The 23,018-nt window shown below is 43.5% G+C and overlaps 1 protein-coding gene and 1 long non-coding RNA gene across 8 annotated transcripts in view; one reads left to right on the top strand and one right to left on the bottom strand.

Moving 5' to 3' along the window:
• FNDC7 (fibronectin type III domain containing 7) overlaps window positions 1-19,242 on the top strand; it is a 30,665-nt gene extending 11,423 nt beyond the window's left edge. The window contains exons 6-13 of the mRNA XM_038541135.1: window positions 2,572-2,826; window positions 4,541-4,798; window positions 5,745-5,999; window positions 7,134-7,388; window positions 9,455-9,715; window positions 14,377-14,406; window positions 18,100-18,161; window positions 18,242-19,242. Of these exons, the coding sequence (XP_038397063.1) occupies window positions 2,572-2,826; window positions 4,541-4,798; window positions 5,745-5,999; window positions 7,134-7,388; window positions 9,455-9,715; window positions 14,377-14,406; window positions 18,100-18,131 (1,346 nt within the window). The 3' untranslated portion in view covers window positions 18,132-18,161; window positions 18,242-19,242. The remainder of the gene's footprint in view (window positions 1-2,571; window positions 2,827-4,540; window positions 4,799-5,744; window positions 6,000-7,133; window positions 7,389-9,454; window positions 9,716-14,376; window positions 14,407-18,099; window positions 18,162-18,241) is intronic.
• The window catches only part of LOC111096355, a 43,546-nt gene extending 20,579 nt beyond the window's left edge, over window positions 1-22,967 (bottom strand). For 2 of the 7 annotated variants that reach the window (XR_005361054.1, XR_005361053.1), the window contains exons 1-2: window positions 22,748-22,967; window positions 13,830-18,731 (exon numbers count right to left, since the gene is read on the bottom strand). This is a non-coding gene — a long non-coding RNA (uncharacterized LOC111096355). The other 5 variants (XR_005361058.1, XR_005361059.1, XR_005361055.1 and 2 more) reach the window with 5 other exon arrangements.
• Between the last annotated feature and the right edge of the window lie 51 nt (window positions 22,968-23,018).

Below are 23,018 nucleotides of genomic sequence, written 5' to 3'. Positions count from 1 at the left end.
CAGTTGCTTCACCAATTGAGCCACCCAGGCATCCCAGTATGTGTTTAAATATCTTCATTTTCATCTTATCGAGAAATAATGACTTACAAATATGGAGTTTTACTCCTCTAGAAATATTTGTACATTTTGGTGATGGGAACTAAAATTTAGTGAAGACCTGCTATGTACCAGGCACTATAAATACATGATTTTATTTAATTTTCATGACCACTCAACGAGGTAGGCTCTATTACCTCCTTTTTCAGACAGGAAAGTTTTAGGTCTGAGAAGTGAAATAATTTTTCCAAAGGCACACCAACAGTGAGTGCTAGAGCTAGATTCAAGCCTAGGATTGCCTGATTTTAGTCCTCTAAGCCAAAGAAAATGTAGATAATCACAATAATGTCCAGTTTACCCAACAGTCAGAACTACATCACTAGAAGTATAAAAGGCTTCTGAACAGGGAGGAAAAGAGCTATCACCAAGTCGATGCACTGTTATTCACAGGGAAACAGTATAGCCAAGCCCTCAGCTCCACAGTTTCTTATAGTTGTGTTAAATTAAGGTCACTGATAGCAAACCTGGTGATTTGGCTTCTCTTCTGACAGCTGTAATTTACTCTGGTCGGCACATTAGGAAGGGTCATGAGGTCGGGATAGCTGAGAGTGAAGGAAGAGATAAGAATACACTTAGATAAACTCAAAATGGATGAAAGATCTAAATGTGAGACAAGATTCCATCAAAATCCTAGAGAAGAACACAGGCAACACCCTTTTTGAACTCGGCCATAGTAACTTCTTGCAAGATACATCCACAAAGGCAAAAGAAACAAAAGCAAAAATGAACTATTGGGACTTCATCAAGATAAGAAGCTTTTGCACAGCAAAGGATACAGTCAACAAAACTCAAAGACAACCTACAGAATGGGAGAAGATATTTGCAAATGACATATCAGATAAAGGGCTAGTTTCCAAGATCTATAAAGAACTTATTAAACTCAACACCAAAGAAACAAACAATCCAATCATGAAATGGGCAAAAGACATGAACAGAAATCTCACAGAGGAAGACATAGACATGGCCAACATGCATATGAGAAAATGCTCTGCATCACTTGCCATCAGGGAAATACAAATCAAAACTACAATGAGATACCACCTCACACCAGTGAGAATGGGGAAAATTAACAAGGCAGGAAACAACAAATGTTGGAGAGGATGCGGAGAAAAGGGAACCCTCCTACACTGTTGGTGGGAATGTGAACTGGTGCAGCCACTCTGGAAAACTGTGTGGAGGTTCCTCAAACAGTTAAAAATATACCTGCCCTACGACCCAGCAATTGCACTGTTGGGGATTTACCCCAAAGATACAAATGCAATGAAACGCCGGGACACCTGCACCCCGATGTTTATAGCAGCAATGGCCACGATAGCCAAACTGTGGAAGGAGCCTCGGTGTCCAACGAAAGATGAATGGATAAAGAAGATGTGGTTTATGTATACAATGGAATATTACTCAGCTATTAGAAATGACAAATACCCACCATTTGCTTCAACGTGGATGGAACTGGAGGGTATTATGCTGAGTGAAGTAAGCCAGTCGGAGAAGGACAAACATTATATGTTCTCATTCATTTGGGGAATATAAATAATAGTGAAAGGGAAAACAAGGGAAGGGAGAAGAAATGTGTGGGAAATATCAGAAAGGGAGACAGAACGTAAAGACTGCTAACTCTGGGAAACGAACTAGGGGTGGTAGAAGGGGAGGAGGGCGGGGGGTGGGAGTGAATGGGTGACGGGCACTGGGTGTTATTCTGTATGTTAGTAAATTGAACACCAATAAAAAAAAAAAAAAAGAAAAAAAAAAAAAAAAAAAAAGAATACACTTTCAAAAGCACAGCAGATCCAAGTTAGTCATTTAATGCAGGAGAGAACCTTCCAGTGTTTCCCAGTCTTGGATGCACATTAAGAGAATCTGGGGAGCTTTTCACAAATCCACCTAAGACCAATTAAATCAGAGTTGCTGGGCACGGAGTCTGGGTATGACTGGTTTATAAAAGCTCCTCCGTGAATTCTAATGTGCAGCCAGGGTAAAGTGGCAGGGAAGCAATCCTGCACATTTACAGTAGGGAGGCACCACTGCACTTTGGGCATAAAACAGTTAGTCATGATCATGGGAACAGCCCACAGTTATCAATAAAAGAACTATGTTTAGAAGATGCTGTGTGTTTCCCAGGTTCCAGAATTGTGAAATATATTTTAGGAAGATTCCCACTAGAGATGGCTAAAATTTTAAAAGCTTAGAGCTTTAAAGAATAAACTTCATTTGAATTCTGTGCTGATCCTGGCGTTGCCTTAACACAGAAATGCAGGCAGTAGCAACAAAGGGGATCCATGCCTCTTTGACATGGTCTAACTAGCAGGTATTGTGTAAGATAAATTTTAAGACATGTGAGAATGTCTTGTTGGCCTGCACATACTATCTGATGCATTCCTTGTCCGTGGCGTGTGAACAATCCTGGACAATTGCAAAGATGCAAAGAAAAATCTCTTGCAAGACACTCATACCTGTTCATTATTTACTATTTCCTAGTTGCTTGTGCACCTGGCAGAGTGACCATCCGAGAAGATCCTCCTGGCCACCTATCTGTGGCTTGGTCCAGTGTAGATCTGGGCGATTACTATGTGGCCTTTGTGAAGAGTGACGATGGCTTGGAAGTCCACTGCAACACATCCCTCACCCAGTGCAATTTCTTATCTGAATGTGGCTTCACTTACTTTATCAGTGTTTTTGCCTATAACAAGGCAGGCCAGAGTCCTCTGGGCGATGTGGTCAATTATACCACAGGTAAGTTGCACTTGATGCTTATAAAGGGAGTCTGGAGTTCACTTAACAGCAGCGTAGATCACCCAATTGATTTACCTAGAATACCTGAGAGTCATGCTATGGCCTAGAACAGAAAGAGAAGCTCTCCTCTCACATTCTTTCCAGATCAGGAAATTTTGGCTACATGGACTCAAGCTTGAAGAGAACACAAGGCTTAGGAAGAGAGCAAAGAATATGGTCGTTCACACCTGCTCTGAAAAGCCAACCCCCCCACCAAGATCTACTCAGTGCTTAGCACCCTATGTAAGGTGCCGAAGGGGATGCAGTCCTCCTGTCTCAGGAGTTCACTCTTTCCCCAAGACCCAAAACCAGAGATGCAATTGCAAAGTCGTGGCATCGCACAAAAGGCTCTGCAGCAGGACACCTGTGTTTAAGTCCCGTTGTGACCACTAACCCATTACAGAATAAGGATAATGATGTTTAGCTTTCTAGTTCCTTAGTATCCTCCACAGCAAAATCGGACAAATAATGAGAGCATAAGTATGAAAGGTATTTGTATGTGGTAAAGCACAATGCAAAGTATTTTTATTAGCATCATTACTACTATTATTCTCCACCCCCAGGCTTGGATCTTCCACAAAGCAGGGATTGTTTTATTTACCTCTTCATCCTCAATGCTTATCATAGTGTGATCAACCTATAGGAGAGGCTTGATTTCTGAAGAATGAATGGAGTGACTTGAAATTAATGAACCATGCTTACAAATAAGAACATTAGAATATCATTACATAATAACACTACTAGCTGGATTACAATAAATTTTACCAAGACGAAAGAATCAAATAATTGGTGCCTTTAGAATATGGAATTAAGGGGCTACCAATCAAGTCTCAAAAGCATAGGAGGGCTTTCCAGAAGGAGTGGCCTTGACTTGGATGTTTAAGGGTGGATGGAATGTAGGTGGGACAAGGGCATCCCAGAGAAAGTCCAAGCTGAGCTAGACATTTGTCAGAATTGTCAGAATTCATCCACGACATGATATAGGGTCTCTTCTAAGATCTACTAATACAATGATGTTTGCCCCTCCTGAAGCCCTCAGTTTTATCTGGTGTTTGGAAAGACTGATAGGATCTAGCTGTTAGACAAGGTATGATTTTTCTCAGGCAGAGAGGGGAATAGCATTCCAGTAGAGGGTTAACAGTCCTTGAGGCATAGGGAAATGAGAGCATATGTGGGCTGGGGAATTGAGAAGACTGGTGTGGCCGGTGATGGGGGAGGCACAACTGAACATGTAGACTGGATGCAGCTTTTAATGACCTTTAGACGTCATGCGTCAAGGAATTATCCTCTATGTAGTGGGTGTTAGGCCAAGATTGGAGCTGGAAGAGAATTGTAGGAGAATTTATTTATTTATTTATTTATTTATTTATTTATTTATTTATTTACTTATTTGGGAGAGGGATAGAAGGAGAGGGAAAGGGAAAGAGAAACTCAAGCAGGCTCCACACCCAGCACGGAGCACAATGCCAGGCTCAATCTAGAGACTCTGAGATCATGACCTGAGTGGAAATCAAGTCAGACACTTAACCGACTCGGCCACTCAGGCTCCCCATGGAGATTCTTGCAGCAATTTAGGAGACCAGTGGCAGAGGCTCTGGGCACCAGAAAGTCAGGTCCCTCTGATATCACTGCTCCTTCACTGACCTCCATTCTCTCTCTCTGCTCCTGCTTTCAGCTCCCTGTTGTCCTACTGACATTAACCCGGTGTTAGTGTCCAGTGACAGAGTAGAGATCGTCTGGTCTCCTGTCCGTGGTGCCGAACTTTATGAAACCAAGGCTGTAGATGGGTTCAATGTGGTTGAGTGCAATGACACGGCTCCTGCTTGCACCCTCTCAGCTCTAGAGTGTGACACCAAGTACAACATCACAGTGTATTCCTTTAGTGAAGTCCGGGGCAGCAACATGTCGTGTACTTCCCAATTCATAACCACAGGTATGATACAACGTGGTTTCCTTCACTGACTTTGAACAATTCACCCCAGCTATGTCCCTCGGAATGGATGTTTAGCAAGAACTATAAAACGGCTCTTTGTGGGGACCATTAGAGCCCCTGTCTTTCTACAGAGAGGCCGAAGGGAAGGTAGAACAGGGGAAGTGGGAAGACAAGAAAACAAAAAAAGGAGGTCATGGAAGAGTGGAAGGTTTCCCCAGGGATTACTTCAGCCATTCGGTTCCTCTGACTTTTGGGGGCTTGTCTATATTCACACCATGAAAGTCAAGCCCACATCTTTTGTCTTTCTTTCTTTTTTTTGGAGGGGGAGAGAGAGAGAGAGAGAGTTATAGTAGGGAGGGGCAGAGGGAGAGGGAGAGAGTCTTAAGTGGGCTCCACACCCAGCTCAGAGCCTGACGTGAGGCTTGATCTCAGGACCCTGAGATCCTGACATGAGCCAAAATCAAGAGTTGGATGATGGGTGCCTGGGTGGCTCAGTCAGTTAAGCATCTGCCTTTGGCTGAGGTTGTGACTCCAGGGTGCTGGGATTGAGCCCCTGCATCAAGTTCCTTGCTCAGCAGGGAGCCTGCTTCTCCCTCTCTCCTGCCCCCAGCTTGTGCTTTCTTTCTCTCTCAAATAAATAAAATCATAAAAAAAAAAAAAGATTGGATGCTTAGCTCACAGAGCCACCCAGGAACCCCAAGACCCCAAATGTTTGTCCTAATTGCTTTTGCTTTTGGAGTTCAAAATGCCTCAATGTTTTCCAGTGAGTCTGATGCTATAGGAATCTAATACCATGTTTCCACCCAAAAGCTCTGTGAATCTGGCCTATGTGCTTTGTCAGGTTGAAAGTAGTGATGATCTCATTTGGGGAAAAAATCGGTTTAAAACAAATGGCACACCTGATATTTTTGACTCAACTGTTCCCATTAATAACCTAAAATCTCAGCTCCTTGCAGGCCTGAAATAAAAAATGTTTCGAAGGATGCTTTCTCCACAATTAACGTGCACTGGCGATCCACTAATGATGATGCCACTTACACAGTGACTGCCCACGGGGAGAAAGGGCGGTATCTGTGTAGCAGCAGAGGAGAGTCCTGCACCATGGGGGGCTTGCCCTGTGGCTCCATGTTCTCCATCACTGTGGTGGCTGAAACACAGGCAGGACGGAGCCTGCCCAGCTACAGTGTGCCCCTAGAAACAGGTAGGTAGCAACCACCAGCCTGAACATTGACTTCAGCGTCATCCTTAGATATTGTTATAAGACATGAACTTTCTCATTTGATCTACCCGAAGTGTGATAGAAATACATTGAACTCATGAACAGCCCTGGTCTTAGAAAATAAAACTTGCAATATTTGGACACAGTTTCTGTAAAAATATCATCAGAAGACTCTAATATGCTGACATCAAAGGAGGAAAGCATTGACTCTACAAAACATTTATTTGAATTCATATTCCTCTGTGACTTCCTCTCCCAAAACAACTAGCAAGTGACCAAATGATCTGGCTCATTTTTTATTTCTTGGGCTCACCCCTTTCAAATCTTTCTGTATAAAATGCTTTCGGAATTTCAGTTTTCTAATTGGTGAGAGGAGGATCGTAGATTCCTTGGGTGGTTGTGAATGTTAATGCTGCAAGCACTTGGCATGGTGCCTGACACATAGTGAGAGCTGCATAAGAGAACGCTGCTCCTGCTTCATAGCACCAGGTGTGAGGGGAATTTAGCAAATTACTTAAAGCCTTTGGACATTATTTTCTCTTATATACGATATATGGAGCTTTGAACTATGAGTTGAAACATAAAAAGCAACAGATCAGAGACAATGCCCAATATTCAGGAAGATTCTAGATATCCTATATCCTGAATAATGGGCCCCTGAAAAACTGAGAATTGGCTGTGGAATTCTTAAGTGGCTAAAAATATTGTGAGCTTTTATATCAATTATGTACTATGAAATACATGAAAAAGGCAAAACACATTGAATTGTAAAGGCTATGAAATGTTATTTTGAGAGAAGAGGTGAATGTAGCCATTGCTTTGAAATTTGCAACTGGAATGGTTAAAGTTGGGAAACAACCAAGGATTTCTTTCTTAATCTGAAAAAAAAAAAAAACCTAGAACTCACATTACCCACAGCTAGTTAGTACACCGTTCTTGGGGGAAAGCACCCCCTATGTACACTTGATGTTAAATAATGTATCAGAGGGAATGAGATTTTGCTTAACAATTGAAGGTTTGAGAACTTTAGGATATTGAATGAAATATAGACAAAATACCATTCTTGGTTATTGTCCACAATAAATCCCCAATTCTTTCTCTTTTTCCCCATCTAAGTGCCATGCTGTCCGGCTGGTCTGACAGTAACTCAGGTCACCCAGTCAGTAATCAATGTGAGCTGGACTGCTGGGACCGGGGCCCAAACCTATGTGACGGTTCTGGAGTCACACACTGGACAGTCTAAGTGTCTCACCCATCAAAACCAGTGCCTCCTGGGATGCATCGCATGTGGCATCAATTACACAGTGGCATTAAAAGCGATTAGTGCCACTGGGTTGACAGCAGACTGCACCTACCAAGCTTATTCCTCTAGTAAGTGAATTCTAAACTCCAGCTATGGAGTACCAATAAGGATTTTGACTATTATAAATCCAGACACAAGCCCCTCCTTCTCATTTAAAAAGATACTGCATCTCCATCTAGCTAGCATTATACATTCATAGTACTTTCTAAAATGTTTACAGTTTTCCTCTTAGCTTAGAACCTCAAAGCTTCAGGGACGCCCGGGTGGCTCAGCGGTTGAACGTCTGCCTTCGTCTCAGGATGTGATCCCAGGTCTGGGGATCGAGCCCTGCATCAGGCTCCTGCATGGAACCTGCTTCTCCCTCTGTCCATGTCTCTGCCTCTCTCTGTGTCTCTCATGAATAGATAAATAAAATCTTAGAAAAAAAAAAAAAAGAACCTCAAAGCTTCAGAGGCTCCTGTTGGTGGTTGCTGAATTAATTTCCTGGGTAACATGGCTCAGATGTACTTTTTTTGAAGGGAGGACAGATTTTTCTATGACACAGCTACCTGCAGCACAGAGTAAATCAGTCTGTTAGAGTTCTCGGAAAGCATTGAGGTCACACATTCTATTTGGCTTGAATTCTTTTCTTCTCATTATATTACGCTATTACCTCTCTTGTCTAAACCACTCCAGCTCCTTCTATGGTTTCTTATTTCAACAGGCTAAAAGGAGCACTGTCTACTGACAGTTTTGTATCTTGTTCTTCACAAAGACCAAATCAATAGGAATAGCAGGGGAGGGTAGAAGTGGTACAGGGTTAGCAAAGAAGATTCTCTTGATGATTCTAGTCCACTGAAGTGGCGGCTTTGGAGCACTGTTTTGAAAAAGGAAAGGAAGGAAGAAAAAAGAAACAAAACTCCTTAAAACACCTTTTTAATAAGAGTACAATGATCAGTTTATTGTGTCTACCCCAGGACATAGGATGGGAGAGCTGAAATTTTGCCACCCCAGGGACAATAAAAGAATCTTCAGCCAGGAGCCTAAGGATATGGCGTTTTTGCTGTGTGTGTGTGTGTGTGTGTGTGTGTGTGTGTGTGTGTGTGTTTTAAGATTTTATTTATTGATTGATGAGAGACACAAAGAGAGAGGCAGAGACACAGACAGAGGGAGAAGCAGGCTCCCTGCAATGTGGGGCTCGATCCCAGGACCCCAGGATCATGACCTGAGCCAAAGGCAGGCGCTAAATCGCTGAGCCACCCAGGCATCCTGAGACATGGCTTCTTATAAGCTGTGTTGCCTTATCTTCCCTGATTTTGCTTCCTCATTGGTAAGAGAAATAGTAATAACTATAATGTGAAAGCATTTATAACATGCTATACGTATGTAAGGGGTTTCATATTTTCTTTGGGCCTATTGTTTTCCATCAGATTTGCTGCCTAAATTCTAACCCTGATATCCAGTTCTGGGAATATGGCCTGCTGCTTATCTTCCCATGTAAAAAGCTGCTTTTTTTTTTTTTTTTTTTTTTTTAAAGGAAAGAATGAATCAAAAGAACCTAATTATCTGTAACTGGATTTTAATTTAAATTGTTGTACAACAACATTTTTATCTTAGTTACTGAGTAGTCCACCATCTGGTGCCCTGCTTGACACAGAGTGTGTGGCCTGCTCAAGGCATTTAGAGAAGAGAAAAAGAAGGATCTAATGAGCTAGCATGGACAAAGTGGGGTGAGCAAAGCCTGGTCACTTGACTGCTATGTAAGTCACTGTTCCCCAGGCATCATGCTACTCAGCTAGCAAAATAGGTCTTTTCAATTAAAGCTGAATGCAGTTAATTTAAATTCAATCCCACTAAAATCATATGGAACTAGGACATTATGAAATCTCTTGACAAGGATGTTGTGCATTTGACTCACATAGTTTGAGATACTGTAGCTGCCAAGTGGGGACTTTTGGCCTCACCATTGTTCTCTATTAAAAATTCATGGCCCACCTCACTGTCATATAGGGATTTCTAATCATGGAAAGAACTTGCATACCCCTTCAAATAATGCTCTAATTATGCATTATTTAGGTTTTTAGGGGAAACTTACTTTGCTTCCATGTTTATCTGATGATGAAATAAGTGATTTGTGTCTGTTTTTCTCCTGCAGGTGCCTGCTGCCCATTGGGAGTGAAATTGTATAGACTGGGCCCTAATGGCATTCGAATCTACTGGCAAGCCTCCAGGGGCTCTGCCAATTACAGCACTGACCTCTATGGTTCCAAAGGCATTTTCACATGTGCCCCAAGCGCTGGCCTCAGTTTTTGTGATGTCACCGAGATACCCTGTGGGGATGTATATACCGTGATGGTCTCACCAGTGTCTGAGACAGGACTGAAGCTTACTTTCTGTCCAAAAAAAATATATTCAGGTAGAGCAATAGAGCCCTTAAACCCTCTATTTAAAACCCTGAACTCCATCTGTGAATCAAGACTCAGAGCAATTACACTTATTTGCTATGTAGGAGGTCAGGGAGGTGTGAAATTTTCTACACCCTGCATGCGGATTCTGGGTACAGGGACCTCAAGCTTCTTTGGAATTGTGATGCTTTCTTATCATATGATTTGGAGACACTCCTCTCTTCACTTGCTGACCCTTTCTTTTTCAGAAAAAGGACCAGATGCTTGCTGTTTAAATAGTAAAGCGGATTTAAAATGATTTTCTGCTTTGAGGTTTGGGAATAGATTTTTAACATAGTCTCAGAGATAACGAGAGACACCCTGAAATGTTGGAAATTAAGAGACTTGAATCTCTGCACAAGTTCAGACTTATGACTAAGCAGAAGTTGGAGGATCAGGGGAAAAAATGAATTTATAAATCATAAGCTAGGTTTGGAAATATGAGTGGGCAGACAGTCTGTGATCACAAAACAAGACTGTCAGCAGCTGCCATCTCACCAGAACTAGCAGAAGAACGTTAGCAATTCTCCTGCTCTGTATTCCAGCACCTTCTGCTACCTTGCCCAGGGCATAGTCATATATTTTTCATATATTTCTAAAAAAATTTTGTAAAGAAATGAGATGATAAGGTCCTAGAACTTTATAGGTGATCACAGAAAGAGGAGTAAATATTAGCTCAGAAACCTTTACTGAAAACCAGAATCTAAAATTCCCAATTACATATAGGTGGCACGAGGGCTCAAATGGCCCCTGGACAGAACCAGGCCAGTTCCTCATATTGGTGTTCTTGCTGCGCATGGCTGTCATGCTCTGATTCCTCATTTTTTCATTATCTTGTCCATAGGACAAGCTGGCCTAGAGTAGTGCCCTATGGGAAAGGACAGGAATAGGTTCTTGGGGTGAGGGTCAGCTCTTAGGAAAAAAAGAGACTTTCATTCAATAACAGTGTTTCATCATATTTGCATTACATTTTACGATTTATCAAGTGTTTTCACATTCAGTCTCTTATTAAATGTTCAAAATAACTCTGAATTAGATTTAACAAATCTTATTATCTCCAATTCATAAATGAAAAAACTGAAGCTTCGGCTCCCACATCTCTATCTATAACCTTTCTCTTCTTCTCACCCCTAAATTAATATTCAAATTCATATTTGACTCTTCTAATCCCTAAATTCATATTCGTATACCTCTACCTGGAGGTGCCCCAGGGCTTCCAACTCCTCAGATCCTCCTGATCTTCTCCTGCAGTTTCTAATTTTCCTCCTGGCATCCTTGTTTCAGGTATGAGAGCTGATCACCTGGGAGTCAGCTTCCCTCTCCCTCACCCTCCCGATCTCAGGGGTCTCCAAGTCCTGTCCTGTTCACTTCACGATGTATTTTCTTTTTAACTATTTTTTTGAAGCTTTTATTTATTTGAGAGAGAGGGCGAGAGAGAGAGAGAGAGAGAGAGAGGGAGAGAGAGCAGGAGAGGCAGATGGAGAGGGAGAGGCAGACTCCCCACTCAGCAGGGAGCCCAACATGGGGCTCGATCCCGTGTCCCAGGGATCATGACCTGAGCTGAATGCGGATGCTTACCTGCCTGATCCACCCAGGTGCTCCCCTTTTTAAAACTTTTAAAGTAAGCTCTGTACCTCGCATGGGGTTTGAACTCACAACCCCACACTCAAGGGTTGCATGTTCTACCAACTAAGCCAGCCAAGCACTTCTCAAGACAGTTTTTATTTTTTTTAAGATTTTATTTATTCATTCATGAGAGATACAGAGAGAGAGGCAGAAGGAGAAGCAGGCTCCCCACAGGGAGCCTGATGTGGGACTTGATCCCAGGACCCCAGGATCTCGACCTGAGCCAAAGGTAGACACTCAACCACTGAGACACCCAGGGGCCCCTCATGATGTTTTTTTTTTTTTTTTTTTAATTTTTTTAAATTTTATTTATTTATGATAGTTACATAGAGAGAGAGAGAGGCAGAGACATAGGCAGAGGGAGAAGCAGGCTCCATGCACCGGGAGCCTGACGTGGGATTCGATCCGGGGTCTCCAGGATCGCGCCCTGGGCCAAAGGCAGGCGCCAAACCGCTGTGCCACCCAGGGATCCCTCATGATGGTTTTTTTTTTTTTTTTAAATATTTTATTTATTTATTTAGGATAGTCACAGAGAGAGAGAGAGAGAGGCAGAGACACAGGCAGAGGGAGAAGCAGGCTCCATGCACCGGGAGCCCGACGTGGGATTCGATCCCGGGTCTCCAGGATCGCGCCCTAGGCCAAAGGCAGGCGCCAAACCGCTGCGCCACCCAGGGATCCCCTCATGATGGTTTTTAAATCCAAATTCTTCTCTCTCCTACACCTACTGCTATATAATAGGTCCACACCACTTCTCACCTAGAATATTGTACCAGTCTTGTCTTCCTGAACTCATGTCAGCCTCCATACTATTTTTTTTAATCTTTATTTATTTATGATAGTCACACAGAGAGAGAGAGAGAGAGAGAGAGAGAGAGGCAGAGACACAGGCAGAGACACAGGCAGAGGGAGAAGCAGGCTCCATGCACTGGGAGCCCGACGTGGGATTTCCAGGACACTGAATTTGTGTTTCTTTTATGCTTCAAAATCCTCAAAAATGGGCAGCCCAGGTGGCTCAGTGGTTTAGCACCGCCTTCAGCCCAGGGCCTGACCCTGGAGACCCAGGATCAAGTCCGATGTCGGGCTCCCTGCATGGAGCCTGCTTCGTCTTCTGCCTGTGTCTCTGCCTTTCTCTGTGTGTGTGTCTCTCATGAATAAATAAATAAAATCTTTAAAAAAAAAAATCCTCAAAAGTGTTCCATTTCCCAATAGGAAAAAAGTCAATACTTTGAGCGTGGCATTCAAGGTTCCTCATTGTCTGTCTGTTAGTTGGTCTTCCTACACCTGCATTGTCCTCTTTTGGATTACTTTAAAAGTTTTAAAAAGGGGAGCACCTGGGTGGATCAGGCAGGTAAGCATCCACATTCAGCTCAGGTCATGATCCCTGGGACATGGGATCGAGCCCCATGTTGGGCTCCCTGCTGAGCGGGGAGTCTGCCTCTCCCTCTCCATCTGCCTCTCCTGCTCTCTCTCCCTCTCTCTCTCGCCCTCTCTCTCAAAAAATTAAATATCTTTTTATTTAGTACAAGCCATGTATGAAAAAAATTTAAATTTTCTAGTAGCTGCATTAAAAATTAAAAAGGTAAAATTAATAATACATTTTAGTTAATCCAATATATCCAAAATATTATAATTTCCACATGAAATCAGTATAAAAATTTCACATTATTTTTTTCATACTGAGAATCTGCTGTGGATTTTATGCTCCACAGCACACTTCAGTTCAGACTAGCCACATTTGGAGTTTTCAGCAGCTACATGTGACAAATGCCTGCTGGTTAAGCAATATAATTCTAGGCTCATTCCACAACATCTGTCCTGAGAAGACTCTATTCTCCAGTGTAGCCACACACACCTGCCCTCACCACACACATATACCACGCCCAGCTTGCCTCTGAGCTGATGCAGTACTCTTCTCTGCCTGGAATTCCACCTCCATCAAAGGAACTCCACCAGCACAAATTTCTTCTCCTCTGTAAAGTTTCCAAATCCTAGAGGTTGATTTATTCTTCTTGCTACCTCCTTTATGACCCCATATCACCTGTGTCTTTATGACATCATATGACTGTGAATTGAAAACGTGTTATTTCCCCTAATAAATGATAATCTCTGGATTCTCAACACAAAGCACACAACTATCACCCAATATGTTTTAAATTAAAAATGAATAAATTAATGAGTTTCTCTGGTTGCCTGTGATCCTACAGCCAGTATGTTAATCACCAGAAGTCCTTGTTAGTTAGAACTCTAATACCTGGGGAGCCTGAGTGGCTCAGTTGGTTGAGCATCTGCTTTTCACTCAGGTCACGATCTCCAGGTCCTGGGATCTAGCCGCACAGCAGGTTCCCTGCTCAGCGGGGAGCCTGCTTCTCCCTCTCCCTCTGTTTCTCCCCCTGCTTGTGCTCTATCAAATAAATAAATAAAATCTTAAAAAATAATTAAAAAAGGAACTCCAATACCCACTGCTGGGATGCCATCTCAAGCCTGCAGTCATTCCACATTAGCAAGGATTAGGTGTCTAGACTCCAGTTAGGGAATCCACTTTTGCTCCATCTCTCTGCTAAAGAAACAGGTGTTTAGGGAAAGAGTTTTGGTTTTGTTTCTTGAGTTTCTTTTTTTTCGATATCAGTGGTGCCTTCCTTTGATAATTAAGACAATATTATAAATGATAATAATGACTAATGTTTATTGAGTGTATGTGTCCAGCACTATTTTGAGGGCTTTACATATGCTAACTTAGTTGATCCCTGTAACAACCTTATGAGGTTGACATTCTGATTCTTACCACTTTACAGATAAACTAAAGCACAGAAAAGTGAAGTGACTTGTCCAAGGTCATACTGCTAGTAGTTATATCCTTTTATCACTCAAGCTGGGTCTTAATCACTCTTTGGTTCACTATCCCATTATTCTTTAAGTTATATCTTCACTATCTTTTTTTTTAATATCTTCACCATCTTAAATATGTTCATTAATATATTTTAAATGCTTTTGTTTTTATTCATTACAGTAACCTGCTCTGGAAGTACACTTGGAATGGGTAAGTCATTTTCTCATGGATAAAATAGAATTTTTGTTGTTGCTCTTTCGGGTGATGTAATATAGTAGGGATTAAAGCTGACTCTTTCTTTCTTGCTCTCCCCTCCCACAACCTTTTCTCCCCTATTGCAATGTCTCCCCTCAGATTTCACCAGTTAGGATGAATTCCTTTGCATTCGGAAGTCTCTTCAGTTTCCAGGGGCCCACAGGAAAATGTAAATATGGTTCAGTAGAGGCAGCCGCTTCATCCTTCACTTCAGAGACTGGTTCCCAGCCCTGCTGGACATTGAGTCACCTTCTAGAGCTTAAAAACAATTGATGCCTGGGCTTTATCCCCAGAAAGTCTGATTTAATTGGTCTGGGGTAAGATCAGGATTTTTCAAAGCTCCTTAGGTGATTCTAAAGCATAGCCAACCCTGAGAACTGCAGCTTAGAGCAGACCTTCTCAAACTTTATTGTGCATACAAATCACCTGGGCCTTGTTAAAACTAGATCCTGATTCGGTAGGTGTGGGAGGATCTGAGACTGCACTTTTTAACAAGGTCCTGGTCATGCTGGTGACATTGATGCTGCGTGTCTGACCACACTTTTAGTAGCCAGGTGTTAGAGGGAATCTGTTAATAGCCTGCAAAGAGCCAACATGTCTGGTTCCAGTTTGCAAGGGTGAATATGCCCAGTGGAGGAAAAGAGGGTGCTAAAAGGGGAGTTGGAGTATGGATAACCCTTGCTGCCTCCTTGGTTACCCCCAGGACTGATTCAGCTAGGAGGCTAGTAGCCACACATGGAAGCTTCTCTTGGGAAGGGCTGCAGGGATGACCACAGACCTGAGTGCTAACCCAGTGAGCAGCATGTGCTGCTTCATGAGGAATCTTGCCCTGTCTTGTAGGGAGGGGCCTGCTTGGTTTGAGGCTTTGGGAAAACCCCCGGGAATATTTTCAACCCCAAACTACAAACAGGATGGATACACACACACACACACACACACACACACACACACACACAGCCATTTGTCCAGTCAGACATGGCTGACTTCAGAGGGTAGGGGTAGAAATGAAGTCTTCCTATCAGTAAACCCCACAGGAGAGCCTCCCAGTTTGGGCCAGCTCCTAATCCAACACTTCCTTCCACTGGCAGGGATTGGCTCTGGAGTCTCTCTCCACTGCCTATTCTGTTTCCTCTCCTGGCCCATTGCTTCTCTGAGGACAGCAGACACATGCTTTTCAATTCTTGCCCACCTGCAGGTCTGAAATAAGCATAAGCCCTATTATTTTTAAAAAGGTTTTTGTTTCCAGGGACTATAAGGAAACCAGCTTGACTTATTAAAAACAAACTGAGGAAACGTCTAAATAAAAAAAAAAAAATTCTTGAAAACATTCTCACAGTATTCATGACCACAAACCCTGGTCTTTAGTGAAATGTACACAGGCCTGGGTCTACATTTTTGGAAACTATATCCAGTATTTTGAACGTATTAAGCCAGTGTTCCCCTGAGCCCCAGAAGAGTAATGGAAGTGACTCGGGGGCCACTGGCAGGAGACGAGTGATATGTTATCCAGGCCTTTCCTAAGATTTTGTTAAAGATAGAGTTGCACTGCTTTAAAAAAAAATACTTGAAAACCATCACTCAAACACTGCTATTCATCAGCATTACCAGAAAGCTTGTTCAAAATGTGTAGCCTCAGGGGGCACCAGGCTGGCTTAGTCAGTAGAGCATGTGACTCTAGACCCTAGGGGTTGTGAGTTTGAACCCCAGGTTGGTGTAGAGATTACTTAAAAAGAAAATGTAGATGCCCAGGCTGTTGTTGAGGTGGGATAGGGTCTGGGTCTCTGTATTTCTATCAGGTTCCAAGTGATTCTGATACTCTGGAGTTTGGGCAGTAGCTCCCTAGGTCACCACTCTCCCCTTCCTTGGTCCCTCTGCGCGGCCCCTGGTCATCACTTATCCATGCCTCAGCAAGATTCAGGCTTAAGCTTGAAATCTTAACTTCTCTTTAAGTTGATCCTCAAGACTCTCAAAAATAAGAGTAAGCCAGATCATTTGAGAGTTTCTACATCACATGTAATCATTATATCTAGGGAGGAATTCTAAACTGCTGTCTCTAGCTTCAGCATTTCTCCTCCATATATCAAATTAGGTCACTGGGTGACATGGGGCTCCCAGATAGGCCAAGGGAAGCCTTGGGAATCTTGTTGGTCTAAGACTTTTGGTCTTCCTTGGCTCTTGGATTATTCTTTTCTTTTTTTTTAAGATTTTTATTTATGAGAAACACATGAGAGACACAGAGAGAGAGGCAGCGACACAGGCAGAGGGAGAAGCAGGCTCCATGCAAGAAGCCTGATGTGGGACTCGATCCTGGGACTCTAGGGTCATGCCCTGAGCCGAGGGCAGATGCTAAACTGCTGAGCCACCCAGGTGTCCCTATCCTAAGGCTTTTCAATAGCATGAATGGTTTAAGAGACAGATCTGGGTTCAAATCTTACCACTATTACCCTTTCTGGCAAGTTGCTTCAATTCTCCCTCAGCCTAGGTTTCCTGAAAATTGAAATAGTCAACTCGTCCGGTGTTATGAGGTATAAACTTTGGACATAATGACAGGCCCATAGTAAGCACTTAATAAATGATAGTTATTATTAACTCAGGATCCGTTTAAGCTCATATCATGCTTTATTACATCATGTGTCAGTTATTATTTTTTAAGGTTTTATTTATTTATTTATGAGAGACACACAGAAAGAGGAAGAGAAATAGGCAGAAGGAGAAGCAGGCTCCCTGCGGGGAGCCTGATCTGGGACTCGATCCCAGGACCCGGGGATCACAACCTGAGCGCAAGACAGATGCTCAACCGCTGAGCCATGTAGGCGCCCCCATGTGTCAGTTATTAACATTTTAGCATGCTACTTCCAGGATATGTGCATTGTGAAGTCAGTCTTCATAATACCCTAATTCATTGGCTCTCAAAGTGTGGCCCCAGGGCCAACAGCATGAGCAACATCTGGGAACTTCTTAGAAACGCAATTTGTGAGGCTTCACCATAGACCTAATGAGTGATGAGTCAGGGGCCCAGCAATCTTTGTTTTAATAAACCCTCTGAGTGATTTTGATGCACTCTAAAGTTTGAGAACCACAGCTCTAATTCAAAGAAGCTACTTTGGTACTGGGAATTTGATTCACGTTGGAAGGGAAAGGAAAACAGTCTACCTGAGGCAATGGGGCTCTAACAGCAGGTAGCCTGACATCACTCTGTGGAGGCATTCTTAGTCCTCAGCATCTAGCCTCACCTGCACTTTCAGGAGGATTTTCCTCCCCAAAACTTCCTCAGCAATGAAATGGGTTTAGTATGTTGTCCCTACACAGCTCCCTGAATCAATAAAATTTGAAAGCTGTCTGAGAACAGAGCAAATTGGCCTGGGGGTAGAGAGGAAAGTTCTTTGTCCTGAGTCAAGGCAGTCTGAACTGGTAGAGGTTGTGGGCGGGGTCTTTTCCTGAAGCACCTGGATTAGTTGGAACCTACTGGTTAGTTTCTTCTTGCCCTTTCAGCAGTTCAGATTGTCTTAATTTCCTGTTTTCTTGCTGTGAAGTGCTACAAAAACAGCATTTTGAATCAAAATACTAAGCTAACTTTCAGAGACATTTGAGGGCTTTTTAAGAAAATGTCTGCATATGTAATGTATCTTGTGGCTTCTTCCCTTCCAGTGATTTACAGGGGGAAAAGAAATGCAGAATGACACAGGGAACCCTGGCTAAAAACAGACTTAGTGAGTAACTTACATTGAAATGAGTCAAAGGCAAAGTGTTTTGGCTTTGTTTTAAAATTTTTTTCCCATATCTTTTGCAGGGTTGACTAAATTGTTAGTGTGATTAGAGGTGGAAAAGCTCTATTAGAATACAAAAATGCCTGTAGGGTAGGATAAGCTCTTTTGGCCTCTGTAAGGACAACTCTGACTCCACTTCCTGAAGGCAAGCAAGGTCAGGCATGTCCTCATCTGCACAGGAGTTCAAGCTCTGCTATGGAGAAGACTCAGAGAAATTAATCCAGAAAGTGCTCTGGAAGACTGCCAGAGTGTGCTCGCACACTGGGAAAATTCTGGAAGTGTGAAAGATCTGTTTAGCAGAGACTGTCTCTGGGATTTCATATCCAAACACCACACAGACTTCAACACATCCACTTATAGGTATTTCATGGACACCAGGACTTGCCGTTCAAGGACTGCAAATGTTCACTCCTGGAGAGCTTGATATCCAGCCACCACGCAGAGACACTGCTCATCTCAAGACCTCCAGCAGGACTTTGGCGTAGATTGGAGAGCCACAGCTGCCAGGGCAACCTGTAGTAACAAATCATCTCAAGTAAGAAGAAAGCAAGTTGCAGATATTGTTTGCCAAGTCAAAGCATTCTGTGATGTTACCTCTGCGTGAACATCTGGGCAAGTATAGTGCTGGCCTGTTGCTGGAAGGATTTTTTTTTTTTTTTTTTTTTGCTGGAAGGATTATAGTCAAGGTTGTGAGTGAGCAAAAACTTCAATGGAGGGACAGCCAAGGCAAAGCTTTCAACAGTGGCAGACTGACAGGCACACATCTTTTGTGGGGAGGATCATCAATCTTGTTGGTCGTATCCCCATGCTCCCACTGCAATATTTTCATCTCGAGAGAAGACAATGATATATAATAGAAATCTGTTGTACCTAGAAAATGTCCTTTGAAAGCTTATTAAAAAAAGTAATGTGAGTAGGAAAAATGGAGTTTGTTGCATCAGAGAGCACCACAGAGTAGGGCTGAGTTTAATTCAGTTTTTTTTTTTAAGATTTTATTTATTTATTCATGAGAGGGGGAGAGAGAGAGAGAAAGAGAGGCAGAGAGAGAAGCAGGCTCCATTCAGGGAGTCCGACATGGGACTCTATCCCATGTCTCCAGGATCAGGCCCTGGGCTAAAGGCAGCGCTAAACCGCTGTGCCACCAGAGCTATTCTTAAACAACAGTATATAAACAGGAGCTGAACTAGGTGTTATCTATATCATTTGAAGAACTCATTGCTTAATAAAGATTTCCAGACATTACCTCTGGAGATTTTAATTCAGTACATCTGGGTCCAGGCTTGGGCATCTATATTTTTAACAAACTTGCCAAGTGACATGTGGCCGGGTTTGAGAAACGTAAAAGGTTTACATTGGCGAGTTCTTCCCTGAGCAAAATTTCAGTGACAGGAGGCTAGGAAGTGTTAAAAGATGAATTGAGGCATATTAAACATTTTACGAGTTTGAGCAGAACTTAATTCTAATTTAGTAGCACCAAACCAGAAGTGGTTACAGGCACTCCACTGACAGGATCTCAAGGAAACACTTTCATAGAGAAGAGAGAAGCAAAGCAAGGATATTATTTGATTGGCTGTAGCTTAAGTGGTTTCCACATTTGGGAAAGCCCAATTGGCTGATTGGTTGTCCTTAGATTTTGATTCTTTTTAAAAGATTTTATTTATTTATTTATTTGAGTGAGCAAGAGAGAAAGAAGAGAGGGAGAGAGAGAGAGCATGAGTAGGGGTGGAGACGGATTAGGGAGAGGGAGAAGCAGACTGTCCTGTTAAGTAGGGACCCTGAGATCGTGACCTGAGCTGAAGGCAGACACTTAGCCAACTGAGCCACCCAGATGCCCCACATTTTGATTTCTTAACCTTGAGACACTTACAGGTGTAGGTTTTGGTTTGCTTACACAGACTGCTAAGGCATTAGAACCACCTCAGTTTAATGGCCTCTTTGTTTAACAGAAGGTAGATGGCTGTGGCATATAAAGAAAGATTGGTGAGAAGATCTGGGGGTGTCCATGAGGTTCAGAGTGGGTCCATGCCCTGTGAGGGCAGACATGAACTCGGGCAGTGTTCTGGGCTGTGGTGCAGGGTCCATGCAAGACTGTGTGCTGAGCCCAGTTGCCAGCAGGGTGTTCTTCCAAATAGAGCTGTGTTCATTGCTGATTAGAATGGTCAAAGGCTAAGGCCAAATGTAGGTCAGAATCCCTGGTTCTAGGATGCTAGGGAGCTGGGACCAGTACACCTATACCTTATGAATACCAGGGCCACAAAATGAAATGGCCATCTACTTTAGGCATCTGAGCTGGGCTGTTTTGGTCAGAGTTCCACAGAAGACAAGGTGGTCCACACTAAAACTAAAATATGGATGTAGCACATGAAATGTGCTTCTATTCTAGGTGCTTCCCACATACTCAGTTCATTCTCAGAACAACTCTATGAGCTAGATAATATTACTCTTTTTTATTTATTTATTTTTTTAAAATATTACTCTTTTATACTGATAAAGAAAATGAGACTCAGAAAGGTCAAGTACCCCACTCATGTTTGCATAGCCAAGTCAACGTGCAGCATTGATGAGAACTACTAATCCATGATACTTTTATGGAGGATATTTATCTGGATTATCATGATTAAGTCATCATTACTAATGAAGAAGGCCTGGGAATAAGATGGTGAGTGATTTGCCCTAACTCAAGAGCTTTTACATTCAGCTCTTAGTTATTTTGATTATTTTTCTTTTTTTTTTTTTAATTCCCCCGCCCCTCCCCGCAAAGCAGGTGTTTTGCCTCTGACCAGTGTTATTGGATTTGACCTTCTATTCTGTCCTCTCATGTTCAGGGGACTCAAATTCCTTGTCCAATTTGCCCAGGCAAACAGACTAGAAGAGGTGGAGAGACAGCTCAGGGAGGTTATACGAAACTAAGGGAGCAAGGGAGGGTATGCAGTATGGTACAACAGAAAGGGCAATGGTCTTGGGGTCATTCTGAGGTCTTAAGTGGTTTATTTCGCTTCTGAGTCTCAGTTTTCACATCTGTAAAATGGCAATAAGAATTTTCATCTTGGGCCATGTGAGGTTTTATCTTATTTAACACACAAACGCAATGAAACAGGTGTTTGAAGTCACATGCTTCTAAAAGGCAGAGACAGCATCTTGTGCTGTGGACCTGTATCTTTGTGCAGCTAAGGCACACATTTGTTCCATTAGAACACACTGCTCCCTGGTAACCCAGCCTTCAGGAGCGTGAGCCACAGCTGCACCCGACATGATCCAAGTCAAACTTTCAGCCCCAGAGGGAGTTTCTGTGTCATTCCCGGGCACCTGGTCATTCTCCTCAAGGTAGGAGATGGAGGCACTTCACCCACCTCCCTCTTCTGCCTCGGTTTGCCTCTCTAGGGCAAGGAGCTCCATTTTAGAAGGGTGAGTGCACTGTCACGCCTTTTTCTTAGGGCTTGGGGCTCCACCTCCTCTACTAAGCAGAATCTGATTTTAAATTGAAAAGGGAGAGGGAAATAATGTGTTCATTTAAGATCCTGAACAGCTGAGTCCATTTAAAGCAAGTTTAAAAGAGGCCAGGGCTCTGGCTTCCATTCCCATACAAGCCATGAATGGGAAAGCCATTAATGCCACAGGTTGTGCTCGAACCCATTTTATGGCTGCTTTTATTCTTCATTCTCCTTTTCTCTCCTACAGAGCATATATTGTAAATTATCCCATAGACAGGATACTCTATTGCTTTCTGTGTAGCTTAGACACAGTCCGCATTCCACCGCAAGCGCGGCCTCCTGGGCAAGTTTCAGATTCCTTGTCTTTAAGGAGGATCCGTGAGATAATCCACTCACCTTAAAGCACTCCGTAAATATTAGCCACTATCATTACTAGTATAGTAACTAACCACTTCCACTTATTAAGATCATTGGTTCTTTGCAATCTGCAGGAAAGTCTTTCCTTTTTTAAGATTTTATTTACTCAGGAGAGACACACAGAGAGAGGCGGAGACGCAGGCAGAGGGAGAAGCAGGCTCCGCGCTGGGAGCCCGACGCAGGACTCGATCCTCGGTCTCGGGGGTCATGACCTGAGCCGCAGGCAGACGCTCAACCGCGGAGCCACCCGGGCGCCCCTATTTTGTGATTAACTGATTTCGCCTCAAAAGATTCCTCTCAGGAAGTAGTTTTCTGCCCCAAATTTCTAAGTCTGAGCACAAATCAGCTCCTTTGTGAAGAGGCTCTTAGCAATAATTCCTTCGTCTTTCTTTAGCAATCCCTTCTTTGGACCCCTAAGGCATTGCTAACCTCTCCCACACAATTTCGTACGTCAACTTTTGCTTGTTGAGGACACAGCCGCCGTACTGCGGGCTCCTGTACGGCGAGGTCTTCATTAAGGCCTTCGCTTTTCCGACCAACTTCCGACTACCGTCGGCCGGGAAAGGCCTCAAACGAGGCTTAAGGGGCCTCGCAAGCGGGTCTCTCATTCATAGGAGCGCCCTGGAGGGGGCCTCAGAGCCGTACACAATCACTGTGTCCTGAAAACGGAGCGACACCAACCTCCGCGGGACACCTTTCCTAGCGGGTAGCTGAGCGCGCCCCCAGGGCCGCGCGCTGCGAACGGCTTCGCGACAGGGACGTCCTTCTCCAGGACGGCGAGCGTGGACGCCGAGCGTCGGACGTCGCGCTCCCCACCTGACCCGCACGCGCCGCTGCTGGGTCCCCCAGGTCCGGGGCCTTCCGCGGACAGAGCCCCCGCCGGGGGGCGCACGACTGCCCGGCCGACCCGCCCGCACTGCGCAGCCTCCGCCCGGAAGTGGGCGGGAATCCG

The sequence above is a fragment of the Canis lupus genome, chromosome 6 (assembly GCF_011100685.1).
Source record: "Canis lupus familiaris isolate Mischka breed German Shepherd chromosome 6, alternate assembly UU_Cfam_GSD_1.0, whole genome shotgun sequence".
Classification (NCBI taxonomy): domain Eukaryota; kingdom Metazoa; phylum Chordata; class Mammalia; order Carnivora; family Canidae; genus Canis; species Canis lupus.
The sequence above is the reverse complement of the archived record's forward strand: the minus strand, read 5'-3'. Positions and strand labels throughout refer to the sequence as shown.